Consider the following 22,965-nt stretch of genomic DNA (forward strand, 5'->3'; position numbering starts at 1 on the left):
TTGCTCTCTTTCCTTGATTTTATGCAGTAATGTACTTGTTGTTTCTCGTTAATAAATGTGACCATTGCATGTGACGATCGTCACATGAAACGTCACGACCGTTACACACGACCGTTACACATGAACGTTACGCACGACCGTTACGCGTGACGACCGTAACAAGTACGTGACGCTCGTCACGCATCTAGAACGCGCGTTCTGTTTCCTTATTAAAACAGGCACACTTCTTCTTCTTCTTCTTCTTCATCTACTCCTTTTTCCTTAACCATCCCACTCACACCCACTTATTTCTCCATTAACCCTTCCATCACTTTATATTTTAAGCAAGAAACAAGTGAGTTTCCTATAACTCACGAAATCCATCTCTTCCACCAAAACCTCATTTTGCATACTCAATGGCCCGTCAAGAGAGACCTGCTCCCGGCCTTTCAAATATCATATTCAGAGAGGGAGAAGCCGACGAACGACAAAGAGACAACTACCTCAGGTTCTATCAGCGTTCAATCCAACCTACGAGGTACGTTGATAATAACTGTCTGACGGAGTTAGGGCTTTCAGATGGAGTGGAATGGATGCTGAACACCTTTGGTTTGACGCAACTCTGCACCAACCCACAACCAACTTATGAGGCGTTGACCCTAGAATTCTTGAGTTTGTTCTCCTATATAACACCTCTCGGTGCAACTCAGTTTCTCACCGGACTCGCCATATTTAGAATGTTCGGCACTGAGTATTCCTTGAACCAAAATCAAATAGCGCAAATACTTGGTTTTTGACATGGAGATGGAATTCACTGCTGTATCCCTGACGGATGCATGAGAGACAACACGACATTCTGTTTTGGAGAAATCATCACTTCCATAGCATTGGGCCTGAATCTGGGGGATAAGCTTGCTAACTTACCTGCCTTGCCGGCCGAGTTCCTCAATATCGACTATTGTCGTTCCTCGCACCTTATCAAAGTCATAGATGATGGGAGATACCACCCTGTGGTTCAGAACAAAATAGTTCGATGCATCATTATGCCTAACAGGAATTGTATAGATCCGCAAAATATGGAAAATTGGATTTTCGATCTGAATGCTCCTGAGCCCAATGAAGAAGATCCTAATGATAATGAAGCCGATGAAATTGAAGAAGAGCTGGATCAACAGGTACCACAACCACCTCCTGAGCATGCTGCAGAGACATCTTCCCGAAACCAACAAAGAAATGAGCGCAGACCCTCCACCATGGAAGATATATATGCTGAGAGGTTGCGACATAACCAAAGGATGGAAGAGCGCCAAACGAAAATGATGCAAGCGATCCAGCAAATACAGAGAGATCAACATGACTATGCAAACTGGCATGACCAAGGGATGGCGGAACTATCCGAAGAGATAAGTGCCTTGACACATCGTGTTGATGCCATCCAGGAATACACTCAGCATGTGGGGTTGGACCCTACCTAGCGTGGTAGAAGTGAACGTGCACGAGCAAGAGTTAGAGCACGCAGAGCCCAACGTCGTGGCGAAGAGTAGCGATCCTCCTGTTTCTCCCTTTTTCCCATTTTATTTTGTCGCATTGAGGACAATGCTTTGTTTAAGTGTGGGAGGGAATCCTTGTCTTTCGTTTATTTGTTTCTATTTTTAGCCATAACAAAAAAATTGTCTTTCGTTTATTTGCTTTTATCTAATCGTTCATTTATTTCTATCTAATTTGTCATAACAATTTTTTTTGTTTTTATGTTAAATGCATACCCTACGAGTATATAGGTTGTCTTACATAGGTTCTGTTAGGAAGCTGAGAAAAATCTAACAAGATTGATACCGTCCTGATACCTTAGATCTTTCACTTTTGCGAGATCAGATTGAATACCCATTACACTGATACCTTAAGTTTTCGTTCTAGATTAACCCCTAGTAGTTTATACTAGCAGTCAACACCGTCTTAAACACAAACCATGTGAAGATCCAATGAATATAAGTGATTGATGCCTACGAATTGAGAAGATCCTTTTGCTATTGAGAAATTTAAAATGCACCATACAAACGGTTGCAAGATATACAAAAAGAAAGAAAAAACTCGTTGTCGGTTGGTTCAAAGGTACCTGGTACTGGACTCGGTAGGGCGAACTACGGTTCGATCCCCCACAACCTTCAAATAGGATATATAAAGGGTTACCACACTAGTGTACCAGACCCCGTGCTAAAAAAAGGATTAAAGCCACTAACTGGCTACTTCAGTAAGTGTGTGTAAAGGCAAAAGGCTTAATATGATTGCGCTAGAATGAAACCGGGTGAAATAGGAACAAGAAGCATCAGGTTGAGCTATAATAGCATGATTCAAACGGGTTTGTATAAAAGAGATATCTATGTTAATGCTTGTTGCTTGTATCGTCACTGTACCTTTAGTGTTTTACTTGAGTATCTGTCATTCTAACAAAATACCTAACAACCACGTACGAATTGGAAATGTGTCATGTATTCGCGTTTAACTAGTGTTTCGAATTTTATACTTATTGCTTGCTTGAGGACAAGCAAAGATTCAAGTATATGGGAGTTTGATAACGCGAAAATATATTGTTTATTTGCCATAATTTACATTCAAAAATCGTACCGTTTTCATTTATATTCCGATTATTCCGCAAGTGTTCGAGTTATTTTTGCAGGTATTTCAATTCCCATGCTTAAATGAGCAAAGTATAGAAAAGGAAGGAAAAGAAGAAGAAACAGAAGAGAAACAACAGAAAAACCAGAAAGTATAAATTTTGTGCAGGTGACGACCGTCACACGCCCCATCACGATCGTGACACCCTGGGTGTGACGAACGCCACAGGCCCACCACGACCGTCACAAAGCCAAAGGCAGCGTAATGAATTTTTCAACAGAAGTGATCCACACGCCCCATTTTTCGCTCCTTAACCCACTTTCCCGTGAATCTCTCACTCAACCAAGTCACCCTTATTTCTCTCAACTATGAAGACCAAATGGATACTATAAAAGGATGGAAGTTGGAAACCTACGAAGGACGCTTGTTTTTCCTCTCTGAAGCCAACTCTCAAGCTACTTCTCTGCATTTATTTTTCCATTACAATTTCGTTTTCCATTATTTTTCTTCAGCAAACATTGTTTTCTTTTACCGCAATTTGTTTACCGTTCCGTTCAGAGCTTTGATTTTTCCCTTCCCTTTCCGTTTTTCATTTAGCCAAAAGTAGTAGTTTCCTACATTGGGGAACTACTGCAAATTATTTAATTTAGTTAAGCAATTGTTTCGAAGAAGCAGAATCCTACCGATCTGTGGAGGACTGCTCAAGTACTTCAAGATTCGGCATATTCGATTAATCAAAGTTCCAGGTTTTTATTCAATTATTATTACTATTATTGATTTATTATTAAATAATCATGTTTGATTTATTGTCAATTTGTTTCAATTCGTCTGTGTTTGCATTATTTAACATGTCCTGCAGGTATCGGTATGTAAACAATTTAATTAGAACTTATCTATTTTCAAAAAGTATTTTTAATTTCAAATGGGACAGCGAGAGCTTACATTCTGACTTAAAAGTATAGTCCGAGTCAACAATCACCAGAGTGTGAGATAAAGCCTTTTAAATGAATATTTTCTACTGAAAGGTATTTGGTAATTAAAATATACACCGGTGACTTATCGAATCCCTGACAATTAATGCGTTGCATACTGATATCCCTTCATTAATATTATCTTTAGAACTTAATTTTCTTTAGATTTAATTTTTATTCAACCAAACCTCTAAAAATCAACGCCTTAGCTAAACATAGTAACATTGATAGCATTAGTTTGACCATCGGTCCCTGTGGGTTCGATATCTTTTAAAACTAAAATGACTAGACTGTGCACTTGCAGTCAAGTACCCGATAGACTATCTTTTATAGACAGTCATGAGACGTATCAGAGACCAAACAACTTACTGGTTAGTAGAGTCTGTTACAGGTAATACTTGAAATTATTATTTGTTGTTGATTTCTTATTCAATTGTTACGAATAACATTTCTTATTTATCACGTGTTTTGTCTGTGTTTTGATATCAGTTCTGGATATACGAGCATTTCCCCATCATATGTGACATGAGAGTGATTCATTCCCTAGTAGGTTCCCCACGGGAGAGGAGGTGGAGGGCCGAACAGTCACATCCCGATGGTGTTTTAAGTACAGGGGGATGCTCGATGCACTGACTATAGATGATGTCATATGGACACCATACATTGATCATATAGTCCACCGTGAGTTTGATGAGTCTTCATTATATTCAGGTTATACGGCGGGAGACCATGATTGTTAAATACTTGTCTGAGAGGTATCTGCGATAGTATGAATATGTTCAGAGTATCCCACGACCACTTCCAGATATACCATATGCGGGCATTGATTGGTGGTTTTAGAGTAACTTCATCAGCTTTGGTCGTGCTATTAAAGATCGAGCAGTTCCTGCTCAGCACCCCTCGCAGTGTGAGGATGGTTACTTAGAGTGGTACCTCACTGTATCACACCCTCTCATCATCCGACATGTCGATCATATAAATGATGTTGGGCCTTTTGATGTTGGAGTACTTATCGATGACGTGTCGCCTTCGCCTCCTCCTGTAATTGACGTCGATGACCAGCAGCGCCTCTAGATGATTGCAGTTATTATGGATAACCTCATGGGTTTGTTAAACCCAGATTGCGGGACTCATACATGATTATCTCGGGCTGCACAGATAGCTCGTGGGGGCCTATTTAGACATATTTTATATATTATGTATTATTTGTATTATTTGCATATTACTCAGACATCTTCATCAGGAACTTGTTTATTATACAATATTTTTTATCTTCCATTCATGTAACATTAACATAAACTAACATTTGATAATCGATTACATAACTTAAAAAAATGTGATAAATAAGAAAACCTAGACACTAACAGATGATTCTGAATGTTTCATCATCTTCATTATATCATCGACATACCTTGAAATCTTAGCATCTAACTCGATCGCCCCCTTTATTAACCTACAACGAAATGATCTCCACATATCCTTAACATCTTCATCGGTCTTCAACTCCATAAGGTTATATTTCACCCTTCCGTAGTATCAATCCAATCTTCACGAAACTCAATCTTTCTCACCTTCCTCTTTTCAGTATCAGGCAACAATTCATTCAACTTAGACGCTAGACTGGTGAGAGACGTGGTGCCATCCAGAAGCCGAGACTCTATGTGAGGTGAAGCTCTGTTGAAGTACACTTCTGCCTTAATAAAAAATTGAGGAAGAAGCATATTTTGAGATGTTTTTATCAAACCACGGGTGATTCCCCTATTTATACAACTTTGCATTTACTATGGACCATACAAAACTGTCGGTGCAATCACAATCATTCAAAAATGTTGGCAAAATCATGAACAATTTCAAACAAATAACACTATCAGAGATTTCACTTTGGCGGAAATTTCCAATATCAAATGGTAAATTTCAAATTTTCTAAAATTAATTGAAACTTACCGGAACTTTTGAAATATTCGGTATACCGAAAATTTTATTTGTATCGGAAATTTCGTTTTAGCCTACCAAAAATTTTGAACAAAAATTTCATTCAATATTTCATCAGGGGCAATTTTGATATTTTGAAAGTATTAGGGTGCCAGGAATAATGCGGGGTGGCAAGTTAAAATCTCATTAGACGGATACAAAATCTCAACCCAATTTTTTATTTTATGGCTGTTGCGCGAGCCGACGGCGGATCACGACCCATTTTACCATCCCTGAATTAAAGTAATAGTCATTTTCCTAGAAGATGGAATTAAATAGTCTCTTGATGCCAACTCTCAAGCAAAGACAATACTAGATTGTCATGAATGAGTCTAAAACTATGAAATGACATGGATTTCAACCGGGTTAAAATAATCGAATCATTGAGCTTTAGGGGGAAATAACAAGCAGACCCGTTTACAGACATTTTGAGGCCTTAGACGAAAATTTAAATGAACATTTTTTATAAGATTTTTAAAGAGACTTAGTATATTATATAAAATATCAATTTTTATATTAATCTTCTAGCTTTTTTAGCTTCAAAACCATTTATCAGAGTTTTATAATCAATCAATTCTAACACTTCACTTTCAATAGATAAAATAGCTAACTCATTCCATTTATCTTGTAACATTGTTGATCTTAGATATGATTCAAGCAATTTTAATTTTAAAAAACTTATTTCAGCAATAACAACTGTTACAAAGATTGTCAATAAAGTTCTATATGCAATGTAAACATTTGAAAATAATCTAAAGTTTTAATATAACTTAATACTTTTATTGGTGTGCTAATTTCTTCTCTTAATACTTTCAATTCTGAAGAAAAAAAACGTGAAGAATGAAATCTGGAGAGTGAGAGACGTTAGAAAATTGGGATGGGTTAATAGGGATTTTTTTTTGGGGGATAAATAAAATATTTTAAATGACACTAATTATGATATTGATTAATTTTTAAAAAAAGATAATATTGATTGACTAATTTTTATGAAAGAGGGAGATTCTAAATTATTTTATTTTAATCTGTTAAAATTTGTTAATAATTAGTATTAATAAATATTTTGTTTAACGCTATCTCCAAAGAATTGTGGTGATAAACAAATAATATAATAATGAATTAAACAAACTATACAAAAATGAATTAAACTAAATAAATTAAACAATTTAATTAAATATTAACTAAACGTTTAATTAAATAATATAATAGGAAAAATAATTAAATCTACACCTATTTAAACTTTTAATTAGATTTTAACCTAATAAATAAAAATTTAATAAAATACCTAAGAAAATTTTACCCTGTACCCCTACAATTGTACCCACACCCCTACATTTAAATTTTTTTGACCAAAATGCCCTCATATAAATAGGGTATATTTTCCATTTTAATTTTTTTTACCATTTTCGTTGAAGACTTCCGGAGAAGACAAATATTTGGCTTTTTTGCATTGTAAACCGGAACACTCAGAGTAAGTCTTCCGGTTCATTAATTATATACCGGAACACTTCTCTAAAGAGTTCCGGTTTGTTGCCTTTAAGGGACACTGAACCGGAAGTCTTTTAGAAAGTCTTCTGGTTTGTATACTTGTATACCAGAAGTCTTTCTTAAAGACTTCCGGTTTGGATGATGTATACCGGAACTCTTTAAGAAAGTGTTCCGGAAGACTTTTTTTGTTTTTTACTAACCGGAACTCTTCTTTGAAGTGTTCCGGTACGTGATTTTTTTTTATTTTTTTTTTTAATTTTAATTATTTTTTTAAACATTTTTTTTGCAGTGGTTCGAAGACGAGGTGCAGATGGCCGGATTCCAGTCCGCACGTTAGACCGGGGTGCATCTTCATCTGCAGCTGCAGCTGAGCCGGCTGGATATCCAGGAGGGTCGTACGATACGTCTCTTTTGGTGAAGTACGAGCATCATGTTGCTCGACATATATGGTTCGGTGAGGTAAGTAAACGGGCTATATTTGAAAATGAATAATAGTTGAATATTTTATAATTTGTTTTCTAATATGTGTTTTAATTGTTTTTAGGAAAGAGGTCCAAAGAAAGAGTTGAAGGTTGTCGGACATGGACTGAAGTTGACTTCTAGGGTTCCATTGGCTCTTCCACCACAGATGAAGAGTTGGGTATCTAGATCCGCTTTATCTTCACTACAGAGAACGAGTCTGAACAAGATAGACACAAATCTTGTCTCTGCATTTGTGGAAAGATGGCATCTAGAGACATCTTCATTTCACATGCCGTTTGGTGAAATGAGCATTACTTTAGATGATATCGCATGTCTACTTCACTTGCCCATCAGGGGTATCTTCTGGAGTCCTCAGGATGTGACTGAAGAGCTAGCTGTTGAACTTGCTGTTGACTACCTAGGAGTGTCACAGGGTCAGGCACAGTCACATGTTCGTAGCTGTAGGGGGTCGTATTACAAGTTGGAGTGGTTATATGATTTATTCGTACATCATAGAGCTGCTTCCAGCTGGGCATATGCGACTAGAGCATATATATTGATGTTGGTGGGTTCCACCATATTTGCTGATAAGACCTTTACACTTGTAGAGGCACGATACCTCCTCCTGTTTAGGGACTTGCCTAAACAGACAAGTACAACATTATAGCGATTCGCTATCAAGTAACCCATATCTGGTAGACTCATCCATTTTTCAGGTGGCTGTGAACCAAAGGATTATATCATCAAAGATTCTCTCACTACTGATAACCGATTAGAAAATAACTTGTCATACAAAGTTGATCTATCCTTGTCTATTAATTCCAACCCCAACTCTCTACGAACCATTGGCCAACCATCCTCACCATATCCATGCAATGATGCAATGACTCTAAATCCACAATTACCATCTGATTCAACATTAACTACATCTTCAATGTATGACCTAATATGATTAGGAAATTGAAGAATGAATTGTGGTTGCTTCTTTGATAATTTGATCTTCTTCGAAGTCTGTGATGGTTGAGATTGCCTTTGTGAAGATTGAGATTGCCTTTGTGAAGATTGAGATGCCTTATCAACATACTAATGATACGAAGGGTCCCTATAAACATCATAATTTGTTGGTTTTTTCCCTTTCTTCTTCACTCCTCCTTTGGTTTTTATTTTCTCAGGTGGTGGACACAATGTTGTCATTGTTGGGTATGCTAGTTCACATACCCTACTCTTTAATGCCCTTTTCCCAATAACATCTAATGACCTAAATCGTCTCCACAACTCATCCATTGCAGAAGTCATATCCACCTCTGATCCATCGTCTTCACCTACCTCTAACTCAACTTCCATAGTTAGTTTCCTCCAATGAACATGAACAACATCAATGGGTATCGATATACCACCTAGTCTGTATCTTCCTAACTCACAAGCACAAGGTAACCCATAAGATGTTCTAAGAGTACAACCACATATTTGTCTGTTAGTTCCAACATAATCAACTCTCAATAACTCTTCAGCAATACGTCTCAAAGCAGCTCGAGATACGGAACCACGCAAATAACCATAAAAGGGACTTACGTGTGCGTGCTCAACTTCGTAAAAACTCTTTTGAAAAGAAGCTCTAATGTTTCCCAGTTGTAACCTCAAGTTGTTATTCATTGCTTCCCAACATTTGACCATGTCACCTATACTGTTTCCTAACATCTGCTTTAACTTCCAATGAGCAGATTCAACCCTAAAAATATTGAAAATAACACATAAAAAATACATAGAAATAATATCATATATAAAAATAACACATACAAAATTATAAGACGTACCGATTAGTCGTTGTGTTACCCAAATGTAGCACTCGATTAATCCATGCTCCAACAAATCTATGCCTATGTGGAGTCAACCATGTGTCTTTCACATAATTAATAAATCCACTATAATCAACACATGCTTGCTCAAGTTGATGCAATCGATGACCATACTCAACCTCATCACTAGCCCAGACAACTTCCATCCATAATGTGTCTATCGTCTTTTGCAGGTCATTCACCACATGTTGTTTGCATTTGGTACCAACGTTTTTGTTAATGTGAAATCTACATAGCAAATTAATCGAGCTGGGAAACACAAATTCAATTTTCATCAAAGCAAGATCTCTATCTGTCAAAATCACTTGTGGACACATGTCTTTCTTCACAAACAACTCTTTTAATTTCTCCAATGCCCAGCAAAAATTCTTTGTTTGCTCAGACTCCTTATACGCAAATCCAACAGCAAAAGTCAACTCGGTCGATGTCATGCCAACAATTTCAAGAAAAGGTTGTCTATATTTGTTTGTCTTGTAGGTGCTATCCATAACTAACACAATCGGAAATATATTCAACAACTTAACTGAATCAGGATGTGCCCAAAATATCTCTCTCACCACTTCCGAGTCATCCTTTTTTCTACTCCAATACACATATCCTGCATCCTCAATAAGCTTAAACAGATGTTGTATCTCACTCCTAGGACCTCTTATCTCTTTTTGTATCACACTCTTATGCTTGTATACTTGCGTAATCCGAGTGACATTCTCAGGATAATTGTCTTGCAAGGAAAGCAATATGTGTCTAGGTGTTACATGTCTCTTTGCCAAATCAGCGACATGTTGCTTCTCATCTGTGGTCAACCTACCAATAAACGAATGACCTTCTAATCTATCCGGTAAACCATGATTATGTAACCCACATTTTACATCAATCTTCCAACCAGATCCATCTTTCGCCGGAGTCGACCTGATTTTAAATGGACATCCACATTTCTTCGACGTACTTTGGGTACCAATATCACTAATCTTGTGTTTCCCACCTTTATCACAACCAAATATTATTTTGTTACTTCTCCCTCTCTTCCCCGTTTCAGTATCTAAACGACTGATAATAACAGTTACTTTATTGTTGATTCCAACCTCTTTAATCCATCTGATAACCTCTTCTCGTGTACCAAATCTTTCCGTCGTCATAAACGCATCAGTAGTATCTACACATATTTGGGGAAGATTTTCCATTCCTGCAAAATAAAAAATAAAAAATAAAAAAATAAAAAAATAAAAAAATAAAAAAATAAAAAATAGCGAACCGGAAGACTTCTTGAAAGACTTCCGGAACACATATAATACATACCGGAACACTTTTCCAAAGAGTTCTGGTATGTAAAATTTGTTCACCGGAACTCTTTCAAGTGTTCCGGTTTTGTAATTTTTTTTTAATTGAACCGGAACTCTTTCATGAAGTGTTCCGGTTTGCTTTTTTGTGTGTTCCGGAAGTCATTCTTTAAGTCTTCCGGTTTGGGAAAAATACATACCGGAAGTCATTTTGCCGGAGCTCCGATGCGAGGGGTGTGAAAGTGTAATTTCTGAAATTTTCAACTGAATGGTAAAAATGAAATGGTAAATTGATTAAAACCAATTAAGGGTAGAATGAGAATTTTTAAAATTTTGTAGGGGTATGGGGCTAACTGTAGGGGTACAAGGTAAAATTTTCAATACCTAAATGAATACTAGTACATTATAAACTAACTAAATAAATAAGCATCTAAGTAAATAGATAAATAAATAAACAACCAATTTAACCTTTCAACTGATATAGTGCATGTTTGGATACGCGTCCAAATTCCTATTCATGCCTATTGGGCTGAAAGTTATAGAGGCCACTGTGTACTCTATTTCTAGTGAATAAAAACCTTGTCATACCACGTGTATCATTTGCGTATTACACATGCCATGTCAGCAACACCAACTGTTTGTCACAAATCTGATAGACTCTCATCCTTTGCAAAAAGAAAAGAATTATCATCACAAATGAATGGTCGTGTTTGTGACACACAACACATTTGTGGACCACAATTTTACTTCCTCTATCTTGTGATTTTATGACTACTAGAGAGCCAAGGTGTTCAGAATCGCTTCTTTCTTTTCCTCGCAATGGCAACTATGCACTCTCTTGCATTATCCTCTTCACTCTACAGAAACTCAGTTCAGAAGCCACGCTCATACTCAGGTACAATCACTCTCTTTTCAACAAGTTTGAGGATTTTAACTTGCATAATTATGGTCATGGTTACTTTATAGACTTTTACACCTCAAATTACAGAATTTTATATTTACTCAAGAAAACTTACACTTTTTTGACAGAATTGTATTTTTGTTATGTTTGTTGTGGAGAATATGAATATCAATATGAAGTTATCTTAGGAGTGCCATTAGTTTGAAAATGTGATTTTTTTTGAAGATTTTTGGATATAGCAAATAAAAAGTGATGCAGTTTCATGGTGAAACTTATAGACTCTTTGTTTATGCAGTTTCTTCTGCAATCGTCCATGGAAGTTTGAACTTTAACTCCTCATTCAATGGCCAACATTTACATGTGCCAAGTTTGAGATTACCAATGATAACTCAAAAAACTCCCATGTACACGCCGGTTATCATGATGGCGGGGAAACCGAAAATACAGTTCATTCAAGGAACTGATGAACTGACAATACCAGATGTGAAGTTGACAAAATCAAAAGATGGAACCAATGGCATGGCTATCTTCAGGTTTGACCAACCTTCAGTTTTTGATTCTTCAGGAGAAGTAGGTGACATTACTGGTTTTTACATGATTGATGAGGAAGGAGTCCTTCAATCAGTTGATGTAAATGCTAAATTTGTCAATGGAAAGCCTTCAGGAATCGAAGCAAAGTATATAATGCGGACTCCACGGGACTGGGATCGGTTCATGAGATTCATGGAGCGTTACTCGAATGCGAATGATTTGCAGTTCATAAAATATTGAGTTAAATTTGCTAACTTTTTGCCTTTTATTCTTTTGTCCTCTGTCAAGAAGCTTGTTTTCTGTAATTTAGTTACCAGCATGTAACTGATTTTCTATACATCTCAAAGCTTATTGTTCCAAGGCTTTCTTTCATTATGTTTAAGAAAAGGTAAGAAATTTTGTTAGAAAATTCTATTGTAATACCAGCATGCACCTGAATTAAGGACAAAAGTATCATTTGCCAGAGTCATATCTACCAAAATAATGCTTCAAAATTTGTCTGTAACCAAACTTCTGGTACCAACCACCATGTGATGAATTATTTCGCAGACGCCCGAATCTCAATATGCATAATTGTACATCAAAGAAATGAACCTTACATACATTGGAAGAGAATTTTACTGCAAATGAATGTATCATTATCAAAAGATAGCAATCTATCCAGACTTCAATAATTAAACTTGTTCAAGTTTACACTCAACTATGATATAATTTGTTTATTTTTCCTATATGAAACAAATGGACAAAAGTATTACATAAGAAATTATTAAACCTCCTAAAATTCATTCTAGGAACCACTGAACATAATACATGAAGCAGAAATCAAGATAACCTATAAAAAACATGTGAAGTAAAAGAAAAGTCCTCACACTGGGGTTTTCAACAAGAACCCCTGTTCAATATGCTTGGCCACATTTTCAGCAGTAAGTTCACAGCAAGATCCAAGCAATAATTTGCCATTCTTCCCCAATTCAGAGAAAGTGTATCTCAATCTGCATAAAACCTCACAGTAGCCAGTGTATTTATCATTTCCACTTCCTTTGCTCATTCTTCCAAGAGTTTTTTGCAGCTGCGGCAGATGAATCAGTGGAATCTCCACTACCATCCTTTGGTTTTGAGAAGAAAGGATCCCATTCATGAGGTCCTACTTCATGCTTTCCCTCATCCAACAGAGCGTATTTCCAACTGTTCTCCTCAATGAAGTTTTTATCAATATTATCTTCAATAATATCCTTCCTCAAATGTGTAACTTTGTTAATTACTGCTTGTACAGAAACATCAAACGCGTCTTTCAAAGTTTCTAACTTGGAGCGAGGGTCGGCGTATACTAGGCTTGGAATGAGACTAATGACCTCTTCTCTCATGATTTTCTCTTGTTCAGGAGGTATCTGACGAAGTATTTGCTCTATACTCATATTCTTCTTACGAATGTCATCCTCTGGAATGAAGACGGAATACTTGGTATAATTCTTAGGAAGATGCCAAGTATATTGTGTGTATGCCGAACCTGGATGGAAGAAGACGGGTATACAGCCAGCCAACATTGAATCAAACGCAGACCTTCTTGTGTATGAATCACCTTGAGGTTGCAAGCAGTATTGCGAGCTTTGAAACATCTGCATAATGCTGCTAGGAGAATGACATTTGCTTTCACCAAAGTCACATTCCAACAGCTTACCAACCGGCGAACTTCTACATTGCTCAATTAGTTGACCCCTGATTGATTTGACGTTACCAGGACGTGGAGCTCCAGCAAAGGAGAAAAGCCACTTCCTCTTTAATCCCCTCATTCTGCCCTGCCAATTGAACACATCCGCATCTTTCGCAGGGTGGAAGTACGTAGGATACGGAATCCCAAAATCATTTGCATTCCAAGGACTGGACTCTACCACAAGCATGGACATATTCTTCGCTGCCGGTAAAAACAAAAGCTTATTCCCCCAATCAGTCTCTTCCTCAGACAATCTTCGAAAATCCCACGTTATCCTCCCCGCAACAAGAAAATGATCCTGCCCATTCATTATTTTCCACTCCGGCCTCTTCATAAGCCAATCAACCAGATCAAGCGAAGCCGCATCCCTCCTCGAAATATTATAACCCCAAAGATACCTTGCAATGTCAAACCCAGCATAAAACGGTACAAAAATGGCAGCAGCAATGGACGAATCCTTAGTCAAGCACTGATACTGTTTCATCCGATTACTAAATATAACATCCACCGCAAACTGATTCGTGGCATACCAACCCGTATCCGAGAACACCCCTTCTACATTCTCAAGCGGCGGCCCAAGACCAGCATTACTAGTAAACTTACACATATTAGTCCAAAGACTCAAACTTTTACACTCCTTCAACATATCCTCATTAAACCTTGAAGGAAGTTCATGCACATAAATATACCTTCCCCCACAAGGATCACTCTTATTCTCAGCACTTTTCAATGCTTTAGTAAAAGGGAAATTCTTAGGGGGAGGGGGGTAACTCTTCACCTCAACCGGGTTCTCAACCGGGTTTGGGAAAGCGATCTTTCTAGGAGAGGGTTTCAGTTCAGGAACATTAACATGGATTGAGGTAGATTCATGTATAAGAGGTGTTAATTTGGTTGTGTGATCATCGAGAAAATGAATAGTAGTATTAGCATTAGTATTATCTCCTCTAAGAAACACAAAATGAAAGTACAATAGGAAAAACCAGAGGAATGCAGATACGAATGCCAAACAGCAAACCCGGGAATTTTGATTCTTTGATACACCCTTTTCCATTTGGTCAGGGAGAACGCCGGTGGCAGAGCGTCGTCTCTGCATTCCAAATTGAAATTGTGAACTCAATATCAAATTTTGCAATCCATTTTGTTATTCAGAGAAAAAGATAAATCTTGGCAGGAACAAAAAACCTAAACCTGAATCTTAAAAAAAAAACAAAAAAAACAAAAAAACATAAACCTTGTGGAGTTTGTTAGCAGAGGAACGAAAATGAATTGAGGAATGATGATGGTGATATGGATTTGATGATCATTGAAAAAAATCAGGTAGAATATTTGGAAATATTGGAATAAATATCAGAGGAAAAAGAAATAGGAAGAGAGAATGAATCGAGGGATTGAAGGAGGGAATTTTGCAGAGAGAGATAGAGAGAGAGGGGGTTGAAAAATCAAGGGGAGAGAGGTGGCGGTGCAGGTTAGAAAAGTGCGCCGAGATTGTCTCTTACATTAACGTGTCGGTGTGGAGTTGGATTTTGACGCGTGGTTTGTTGGGATGGGGTGTGTGAGACTGTGATGTGAAGTGTGTTTCCTCTCCTCTTACAATGCATCAAATTGTGTTCTATGCTCATGCTCACAAATGCAAATTCTTACTTGCTTCTAAAAATACTTGCTTACTCTCAAAACCCTTTCATTTAATTTTAGATTTTCTAGATTAAATTAAAGGATCAAAATTTAATTTTTTAGATTTATATATAGTTTAAATACATCAATATTTAATCAATTTAAAAAATCAAAATTTAGAAATGGAGAGATTAGATACTAAATATACTTTCCAACTAAAAACACACATCAATAAATGTTTTCCAAAAATAGAAGTTTATATATAATTTATTGAAAATATTTATTATTCTTTTTTAAAATATTTTTTATTAATATTACTAATTTGTTTTGAAATATAACAAGTAAGAGTTAATTATATTAATATGAAAAAAAGGAAATCTACATTTAAAATAAACACTTTAAATTCATTGACTTTTTTTTAATAAACATGAAAATAAAAAAGAAGTAAAAATTATGTTCATCAAAATGAAAAGACTAATGACTTGAAAATAGTGCACATAAAATAAAATATTATAAAAGTATAGTTTGAAAATAGTATATATATATATATATAGAGAGGTGTGTTTAGATTCGAATTTTTTTTTTAAATATTCAGAATTTTTAAAAAAATTTCAAAAATATCCATTTTTTCCAAAAAATTACTAAAATGGGCAATTTTTGCCCTAGTTTCCTACATGGGCGCCACCCTAGTTGGCGCCTACCCTTAAAGGGTAGGGCAAGTCGCCACTAGGAGTGGCGCCTACCCTTAAAAAAAATTTTTTTTTTTTTTTTAAATATGTTTTTTTTTTAAATTTTTTTTAATTTATGAATTTATATTTTTTCTAAATTATATTAATTTATATTAACACATATATATAAATAAAATTATTTACAAGATATATATATATATATATATATATATATATATATATATATATATATATATATATATATATATATATATATATATATATATATATATATATATATATATATATATTAATTTATATATATACTAATTTAATTTATAAGTAATTATTATTATTTAAAATTTTTTGAAAGAATTAGGGTTAATCATGTTAAGGTTAATTTATCAATTATAATTAGGGTTTATTGATCGGTTATAATTAGAGTTTGGTAGTTATGACCTAATTGAAACCCTAATTCCCTATAAGATTAAGTAATCAAGTGCGACACTAATTAGGGTTAGGTAGACTGGTGTACAACCCAGATCTTTTCCTATAAATAAAGTGTTATTTCCTTGCATTTTCTTCACCACTGTTTCCTATCACTTTCTGTATCAAGTTGAGTTCATGGCATCCCCAAGATCGTCGTCATGGCAGCGAACATCATCAAGGCGCCCGGATCCTGAACCAGTAATCTTAAAAAGGGATGGGCATGTTATTTTCTCGCCTTTGAAACCTCCAATGGAGATGAAATTTTGGAACATCCGTTCGTTGGACCAACTAAAAAGGTCCTTGATGTCTTGGTTAGAGGGAGATTACCAACCTGGTGAAGTCATCAGAAGGATTCAGAGGCTTAGAACAAGGTTCTCATTTGAAACTGGAGAAACGATACGTTGGTGGGTTGAAGTTGAAAGCGACATTGATTGCATCCAAATGATGCATGGATCAGACGACATAGTGTTAACTGTTGTAATTTCTTAGATTTTAATGGTTGTTTGTCATGTTGTTGTTGTATTTGTTATTGTTCTAGTACTTGTTCTTGTTTTAGTACTTGTTTTTGTTCCAGTATTTGTTTTTGTTTTAGTAATTGGTGTTGTAATGTTAGATGTTTGTGTTTGTTGTTCAAGTGTCATCTTCTATTTGGAATAAAAAGTAAACTTTAATTTAAAATGATTTTGGTACACAGATTTATGAAAGTGAAAACTAAGTTGTGGAACTAGATCCACGATATGGACATTTGTTCTTATTATGCCCTAGTTGTCTACATATGCTACACTTCCTCTGCATTTTCTCTGCGACGTCCATTTCAGTTCTAATGCGCCTGCTATTTGGGCGACCACTTTTATTCGGCCGCATCGATTCGTTGTGCCAAACAATTTCCCCGTCATACTCTGGCCAATACGCCTCCAATGCTACCACCGGAAAGGGATTGTCGTATACATTGAGCAATGTTGCAACTTTGTAGATTGGAGACACTAGCGATAATGCATCGAAGTGGCTGTGTGAACACGCTGCAATGACATGGGAACAAGGCATACGATAGGCCTGAAATTGACCACAGTCGCACCAACGGTCTGGTATTAGGACCTTATACTCTTGTCTGGGCAGCCCTTGGTTGTGGTCAATTGTTTCCTTGACACTAAAAGTGTGGCCATGGCGGTCGAATTCCGTAACCCGATGGCTGCTGGCTTTGGCAGATTCCTGCCTCATAAACTTCATGCAGGCATCACTATATACTTGACTCGTCTGCAACACTTCATTCCAGCGCCTGCCTCTTGTTACGAACAACGTTGCCATCCGAAAATAGGTCGCACTCACCAATGCGGTTACCGGGAGGTTACGTATGCCCTTAAACACGCCGTTCATTGATTCCACAAGATTTGTTGTCATGTGGCCCCACCTCACCCCATCGTCGTATGATCTAGTCCACTTCGCTCTGTCGATATTATCGATCCACCTCCCTGCATCAGAATTTGCCAACACTATTTCCCGGCGATAGTATTGGAATCCAGGTTGGTTTAATGCATACCCCGCGTTTATCAAATGTTGCTTCAAGAAGTTATCCTTGAACTCCCGCATAAAATTTTGAGCAATATGCCTGATGCAGTAGACATGGGTAGACGGGGGGTCATGCCAACCATTTGCTGGATTATTGTATGCACTGTCTATTGAAGCGTGCCTGTCAGAAATCACGCAGATGCCAGCTTGTGGAGTCACGTGCGTTCGAAGATTCTTAAGGAAGAAACTCCAAGCAGCAGTCGTTTCTCCTTCCACCAATGCAAAGGCTATTGGGAAAATATTTGAATTGCCATCTTGTGCGACCGCCATCAGTAACGATCCTTTGTATTTCCCATACAGCCAAGTTCCATCGACTTGAACAAGTGGTTTGCAGAATGTGAACCCGATGATGCAGGGACGGAATGCCCAGAAAAGTCTATGGAAAATTCCATTACCTTCTAGACGAGTTCCGTCAGGGGATTGTGCAGGCAAGGTCTCCATTATAGTAACCGTCCCAGGTGAATACAATCGTAGTGCAGCCAGGTAGCGTGGTAGTTGTTTGTATGATTCCTCCCAGTTACCGTACACCAGTTCAATTGCCTTGGTTTTCGCTAACCAAGCCTTTCTGTATGACGGTGTATATTTGAAAACAGCCACACAATGGGAGATAATTGTTTTGACCTTAAGTGACGGGTCAGCCTCAACTAGAGGTAATATGGAATGGCAGATCATGTCATGGCTAAGTTTGCGATGATCCTGTGCCATGTTGGTGTTGACGCAAATGTGAGCTTGAGATATGGACCCTATCACCCACGCATTATGCTTCTTCTTGTACGATGCCATCAACCTATATCCACACTCCGGATTTTTGCATACAATAACGTATCTTTCCGGATTTGATTTGATAACATCGTAGTCAACACAATTTTTCAAGTGCCAGTTCTTTATTGCTAACAGACACTCTTCCTTGGTCCGAAATTGGTCACCCTTCTTTAAGTCCTCATCAGACCTCATATATGGGTTGTAGAACATATCTGATGAGGGCTCATCCTCGCCCAAGTTAAGTGTTGTGAAGTGCGCAGGAGGTGAGTAGCGTTGCGCTATAGGTATTTGAGCTTGGTCTTCGTCTTCAGAATGACGGTTCACCAAGTCATCAACCACGTCTTCAGCATCCTCAACCACATCGTCTTCAACGTGGTGCTCAGCATCTTGTTCGTCATCAATCACAGGATCAATAACCTGTGATTGAATATTCTGAGTTGGTTGAGGTTGTTCCAACACAATGTACAACACTATGTATTCGTAACCAGAGTACTCATGGTTACGAAGCATGTATTGTGTCTCCATGTCATTTTGAATCAATGACTTATAAAACTTGACAGAGTTGTTTTCTGAAAAAAAAGGTTGTTGATAAAAAATTTGGGACACGGGTTGTCTTAGTTTGGACTCAATCTTCCTCTTCAGATAAGAGAAGTCAGCTCCTCTATTTAGACAAAAACGAGTGCATTCGGTGTTTCTAAATAGGAAGCCAGACATATCACATTCATAAGTCTCACCATTGACGTGAGCTTTGATTTTGTATTGTGATGAAGATGTCATGTTTTGTGAAGACATTGTGAAGGTTTTGTGAAGGTTTTGTGAAGGTTTTGTGAAGGTTTTGTGAAGATATTGTCAAGGTTTTGTGAAGATTGCTGTGAAGATATTGTGAATACCTTTGCGAAAATGTGTGTGAATATTTATACTGCAAGAATCTTACTGCCTACCCATCAAGTCTTCACCACCAAGTCTGGCAGATTCCCACGCATGCCTTACACGTGTCACACCCTTGAATGCAAAACTCCCACCTAGTCTGTACTAATGCATGCCAACCTATCCACCTAGCTTGAACTTAGTCTCAGAGATTCCCATGCATGCCTGTTCCCCATCAAGTCTTCACCACCAAGTCTGAAAGATTCCCACGCATGCCTTACACGTGTCACACCCTTGAATGCAACACTCCCACCTAGTCTGTACTAATGCATGCCAACCTATCCACCTAGCCTAAACTTAGTCTCAGAGATTCCCATGCATGCCTGTTCCCCATCAAGTCTTCACCACCAAGTCTGGCAGATTCCCACGCATGCCTTACACGTGTCACACCCTTGAATGCAACACTCCCACCTAGTCTGTACTAATGCATGCCAACCTATCCACCTAGCCTGAACTTAGTCTCAGAGATTCCCATGCATGCCTGTTCCCCATCAAGTCTTCACCACCAAGTCTGAATATCACACTTCCAATACTAAACTACCTCAAACAAGACCTTTTTGGCGTAGTGATTATGTGTTTAAAATAATATTCAATCTTATTTAAGCTTAATTATTTATTTTAAATAAGATTCCCACGCATGCGTCACACTTGTCACATTTTTGCATCATCAGATTCCACCAAGTCTTCCCCAAGACAAGACAACTCCCACCTAGTCTGCACCAATGCATGCCAACACTACCACCTAGTCTGCACCTATTCTGCAAGATTCCCACGCATGCCTCACACTTGTCACATTTTTGCATCATCAGATTCCACCAAGTCTTCCCCAAGACAAGACAACTCCCACCTAGTCTGCACCAATGCATGCCAACACTACCACCTAGTCTGCACCTATTCTGCAAGATTCCCACGCATGCCTCACACTTGTCACATTTTTGCATCATCAGATTCCACCAAGTCTTCCCCAAGACAAGACAACTCCCACCTAGTCTGCACCAATGCATGCCAACACTACCACCTAGTCTGCACCTATTCTGCAAGATTCCCACGCATGCCTCACACTTGTCACATTTTTGCATCATCAGATTCCACCAATGCATGCCAACACTACCACGCATGCCTTACACTTGTCACATTTTTGCATATTCAGTCTACTTGAAAACGAGTATAAATAGAGGGTCATTCTTGCAAGTTTTCATCAACCACTAACACTTTTATTCAGAGAACTCAGGCGAAACTTCTCATCCACCAAGCTTCTTCCTGCATTGCAGTCATGTCTCTTCTTACCATGGGCCAAGAACACAGAGGAACTAGGGCAAACATTGCCTCATTCGTAAGTTTTTCTTGAACATTGCCTCTTTCGTATGTTTGTAATTAGTTTTTTAAAAGTCCAATATAATGATTGTTTATATTGTTTGTTTTTAAAGGATCCCAAGAAATTTCGTCAACGTTCACACCCAATGCCTTATCCAGACCCATGGTGCGTACCTTACATAGAGCGTGCGGGTTTTGGTCATGTTATACATGTCGTAAATGCCACCATTGATGCCAAATTCATTTTGGCTCTGTGTGAACGTTGGAGACCTGAGACACACACTTTTCACCTACCAACTGGTGAATGTACCGTCACATTAGAGGATGTGTACATGCTTTTAGGTCTTAGAATAGATGGTAAGCCTGTGACCGGAAATGTTCAACAGCCTAACCAAATATGTGTTCAAATGTTGGGGGTAGATCTGGTCGAGGGTGAGGGGTCTGCCAAAGCAAGGGGTCAGGGTATTAAATTATCTAGCCTACAATTGTACCACGACTCCATAACTTTGACTGAGGAATCCTCCGAACAAGAAAAAGTCATAAAAACCCGGGTTTACATTATGCTATTGTTTGGGAACTTGCTATTTCCCGAAGGGACGGGAAATAGCATAAACTTTATGTACTTGAGTTTGCTCGGGGACATTGATAGAATAAGCACATATAGTTGGGGTTCTGCAGTATTAGCATTCCTATATAGCTCTTTGTGTAAAAATGCACAAAATGAGCACTGTACATTTTCTGGATGTGCTTTTTTGCTCCAAACATGGGGGTGGTGGAGATTGCCGAGGCTAGCCCCAGAAAATCCTAATGACTACTTCTTCCCCTACGCAACTAGGTAAATTTATGATCTTATTTCATTTTGTATATTTATTCTATAAATATTTGTAACTAATATTATTTATCTTTTTTTGTTTAGGTTCATTACAACCGGACTGGATTACAGTCTTACCCCCAAAAATAAAATTATATTTTATCGTCAACTCTTGGATCGTCTCCGAGCACAAGATGTATTACCACTAAATCACTCAGCTTCTAACTGATTTATTAATATCATGCATTCTCGATAAATAACATATTTACTTTTTTCTTTGCAGTTTATTTGGAGGCCATATTTGGGATTGGAACATCAACCCAACCCCGAAGATGCAGCTGTTTGGACAGCAAAAACGGCCATAATGCGGTTCACCACTGTGGAGATGCACCAAAGTGACCGTGTCAAGCTTCAATTCGGAATGCATCAAGAAATCCCAGGCCCCCCAATGTCTATGGAACCTTGGCATCTAAAAAAAGTCAGCCACCAGTGGTATGCCCAAAATTGGAAGGAATTTGCTAAGGAGTTTCGTAAAATGTGGAAAGACCGTGCCCACTATGTTCTACAATTTCCGGTGGCGCCCAACGAAATGAAGCCGACAAGGGAATATGTGGATTGGTATAGAGCAAATACCAATCCAGAAATGATTGTGTCTGACCCGTTCTATTTGGACGATCCCCGGATGCAACAGCCATATTTCCAACAACAACAACCACCACAGTATTCCCAACAACAACAACCACCACAGTATTCCCAACAACAACAACCACCACCTTATTACCAACAACAACCACCACAACCATTTTACCAACAACAACCACCACCACCTTATTACCAACAACAACCACCACCACCATATTACCAACAACAACCACCACAACACATGTCCACCCCCCAACCAAATCAACAATACATACCACATACTCAATCCCAATACCATGAAGACTACCAACAACAAACTCAACATTCCCACCACCATCAACAGTCCCAACACCTACCACAATATCAATCCCCCCACTTCCACCAATCCCAACACTTCCATCACGACAATTTCCCGAGC

The 22,965-nt window shown here is 37.8% G+C and overlaps 2 protein-coding genes across 2 annotated transcripts; one reads left to right on the forward strand and one right to left on the reverse strand.

Moving 5' to 3' along the window:
• The first annotated feature begins 11,305 nt into the window (after window positions 1-11,305).
• Window positions 11,306-12,406, forward strand: LOC127098505 (photosystem II reaction center Psb28 protein). Its single transcript, XM_051037113.1, has 2 exons — window positions 11,306-11,509; window positions 11,811-12,406. The coding sequence occupies exons 1-2, from the start codon at window positions 11,434-11,436 to the stop codon at window positions 12,284-12,286; spliced, it is 552 nt and encodes a 183-aa protein (XP_050893070.1). The 5' UTR covers window positions 11,306-11,433; the 3' UTR covers window positions 12,287-12,406.
• A 278-nt stretch (window positions 12,407-12,684) lies between these two features.
• Window positions 12,685-15,344, reverse strand: LOC127098504 (xyloglucan galactosyltransferase MUR3). Its single transcript, XM_051037112.1, has 2 exons — window positions 14,989-15,344; window positions 12,685-14,844 (listed from the first exon to the last, which is right to left on the reverse strand). The coding sequence occupies exon 2, from the start codon at window positions 14,806-14,808 to the stop codon at window positions 13,072-13,074; it is 1,737 nt and encodes a 578-aa protein (XP_050893069.1). The 5' UTR covers window positions 14,809-14,844; window positions 14,989-15,344; the 3' UTR covers window positions 12,685-13,071.
• Window positions 15,345-22,965: the final 7,621 nt, after the last annotated feature.

Source organism: Lathyrus oleraceus, chromosome 6 (assembly GCF_024323335.1).
Source record: "Lathyrus oleraceus cultivar Zhongwan6 chromosome 6, CAAS_Psat_ZW6_1.0, whole genome shotgun sequence".
Taxonomy (NCBI): domain Eukaryota; kingdom Viridiplantae; phylum Streptophyta; class Magnoliopsida; order Fabales; family Fabaceae; genus Lathyrus; species Lathyrus oleraceus.

Excerpts from the sequence above, each read along its gene's own strand:
- LOC127098505 (XM_051037113.1), top strand. The coding sequence starts at position 11,434 with ATGGCAACTATGCACTCTCTTGCATTATCCTCTTCACTCTACAGAAAC. Across the intron at positions 11,510-11,810 it reads GAAGCCACGCTCATACTCAG|TTTCTTCTGCAATCGTCCAT; the intron begins GTACAATCACTC and ends TTGTTTATGCAG.
- LOC127098504 (XM_051037112.1), bottom strand. The coding sequence starts at position 14,808 with ATGGAAAAGGGTGTATCAAAGAATCAAAATTCCCGGGTTTGCTGTTTG.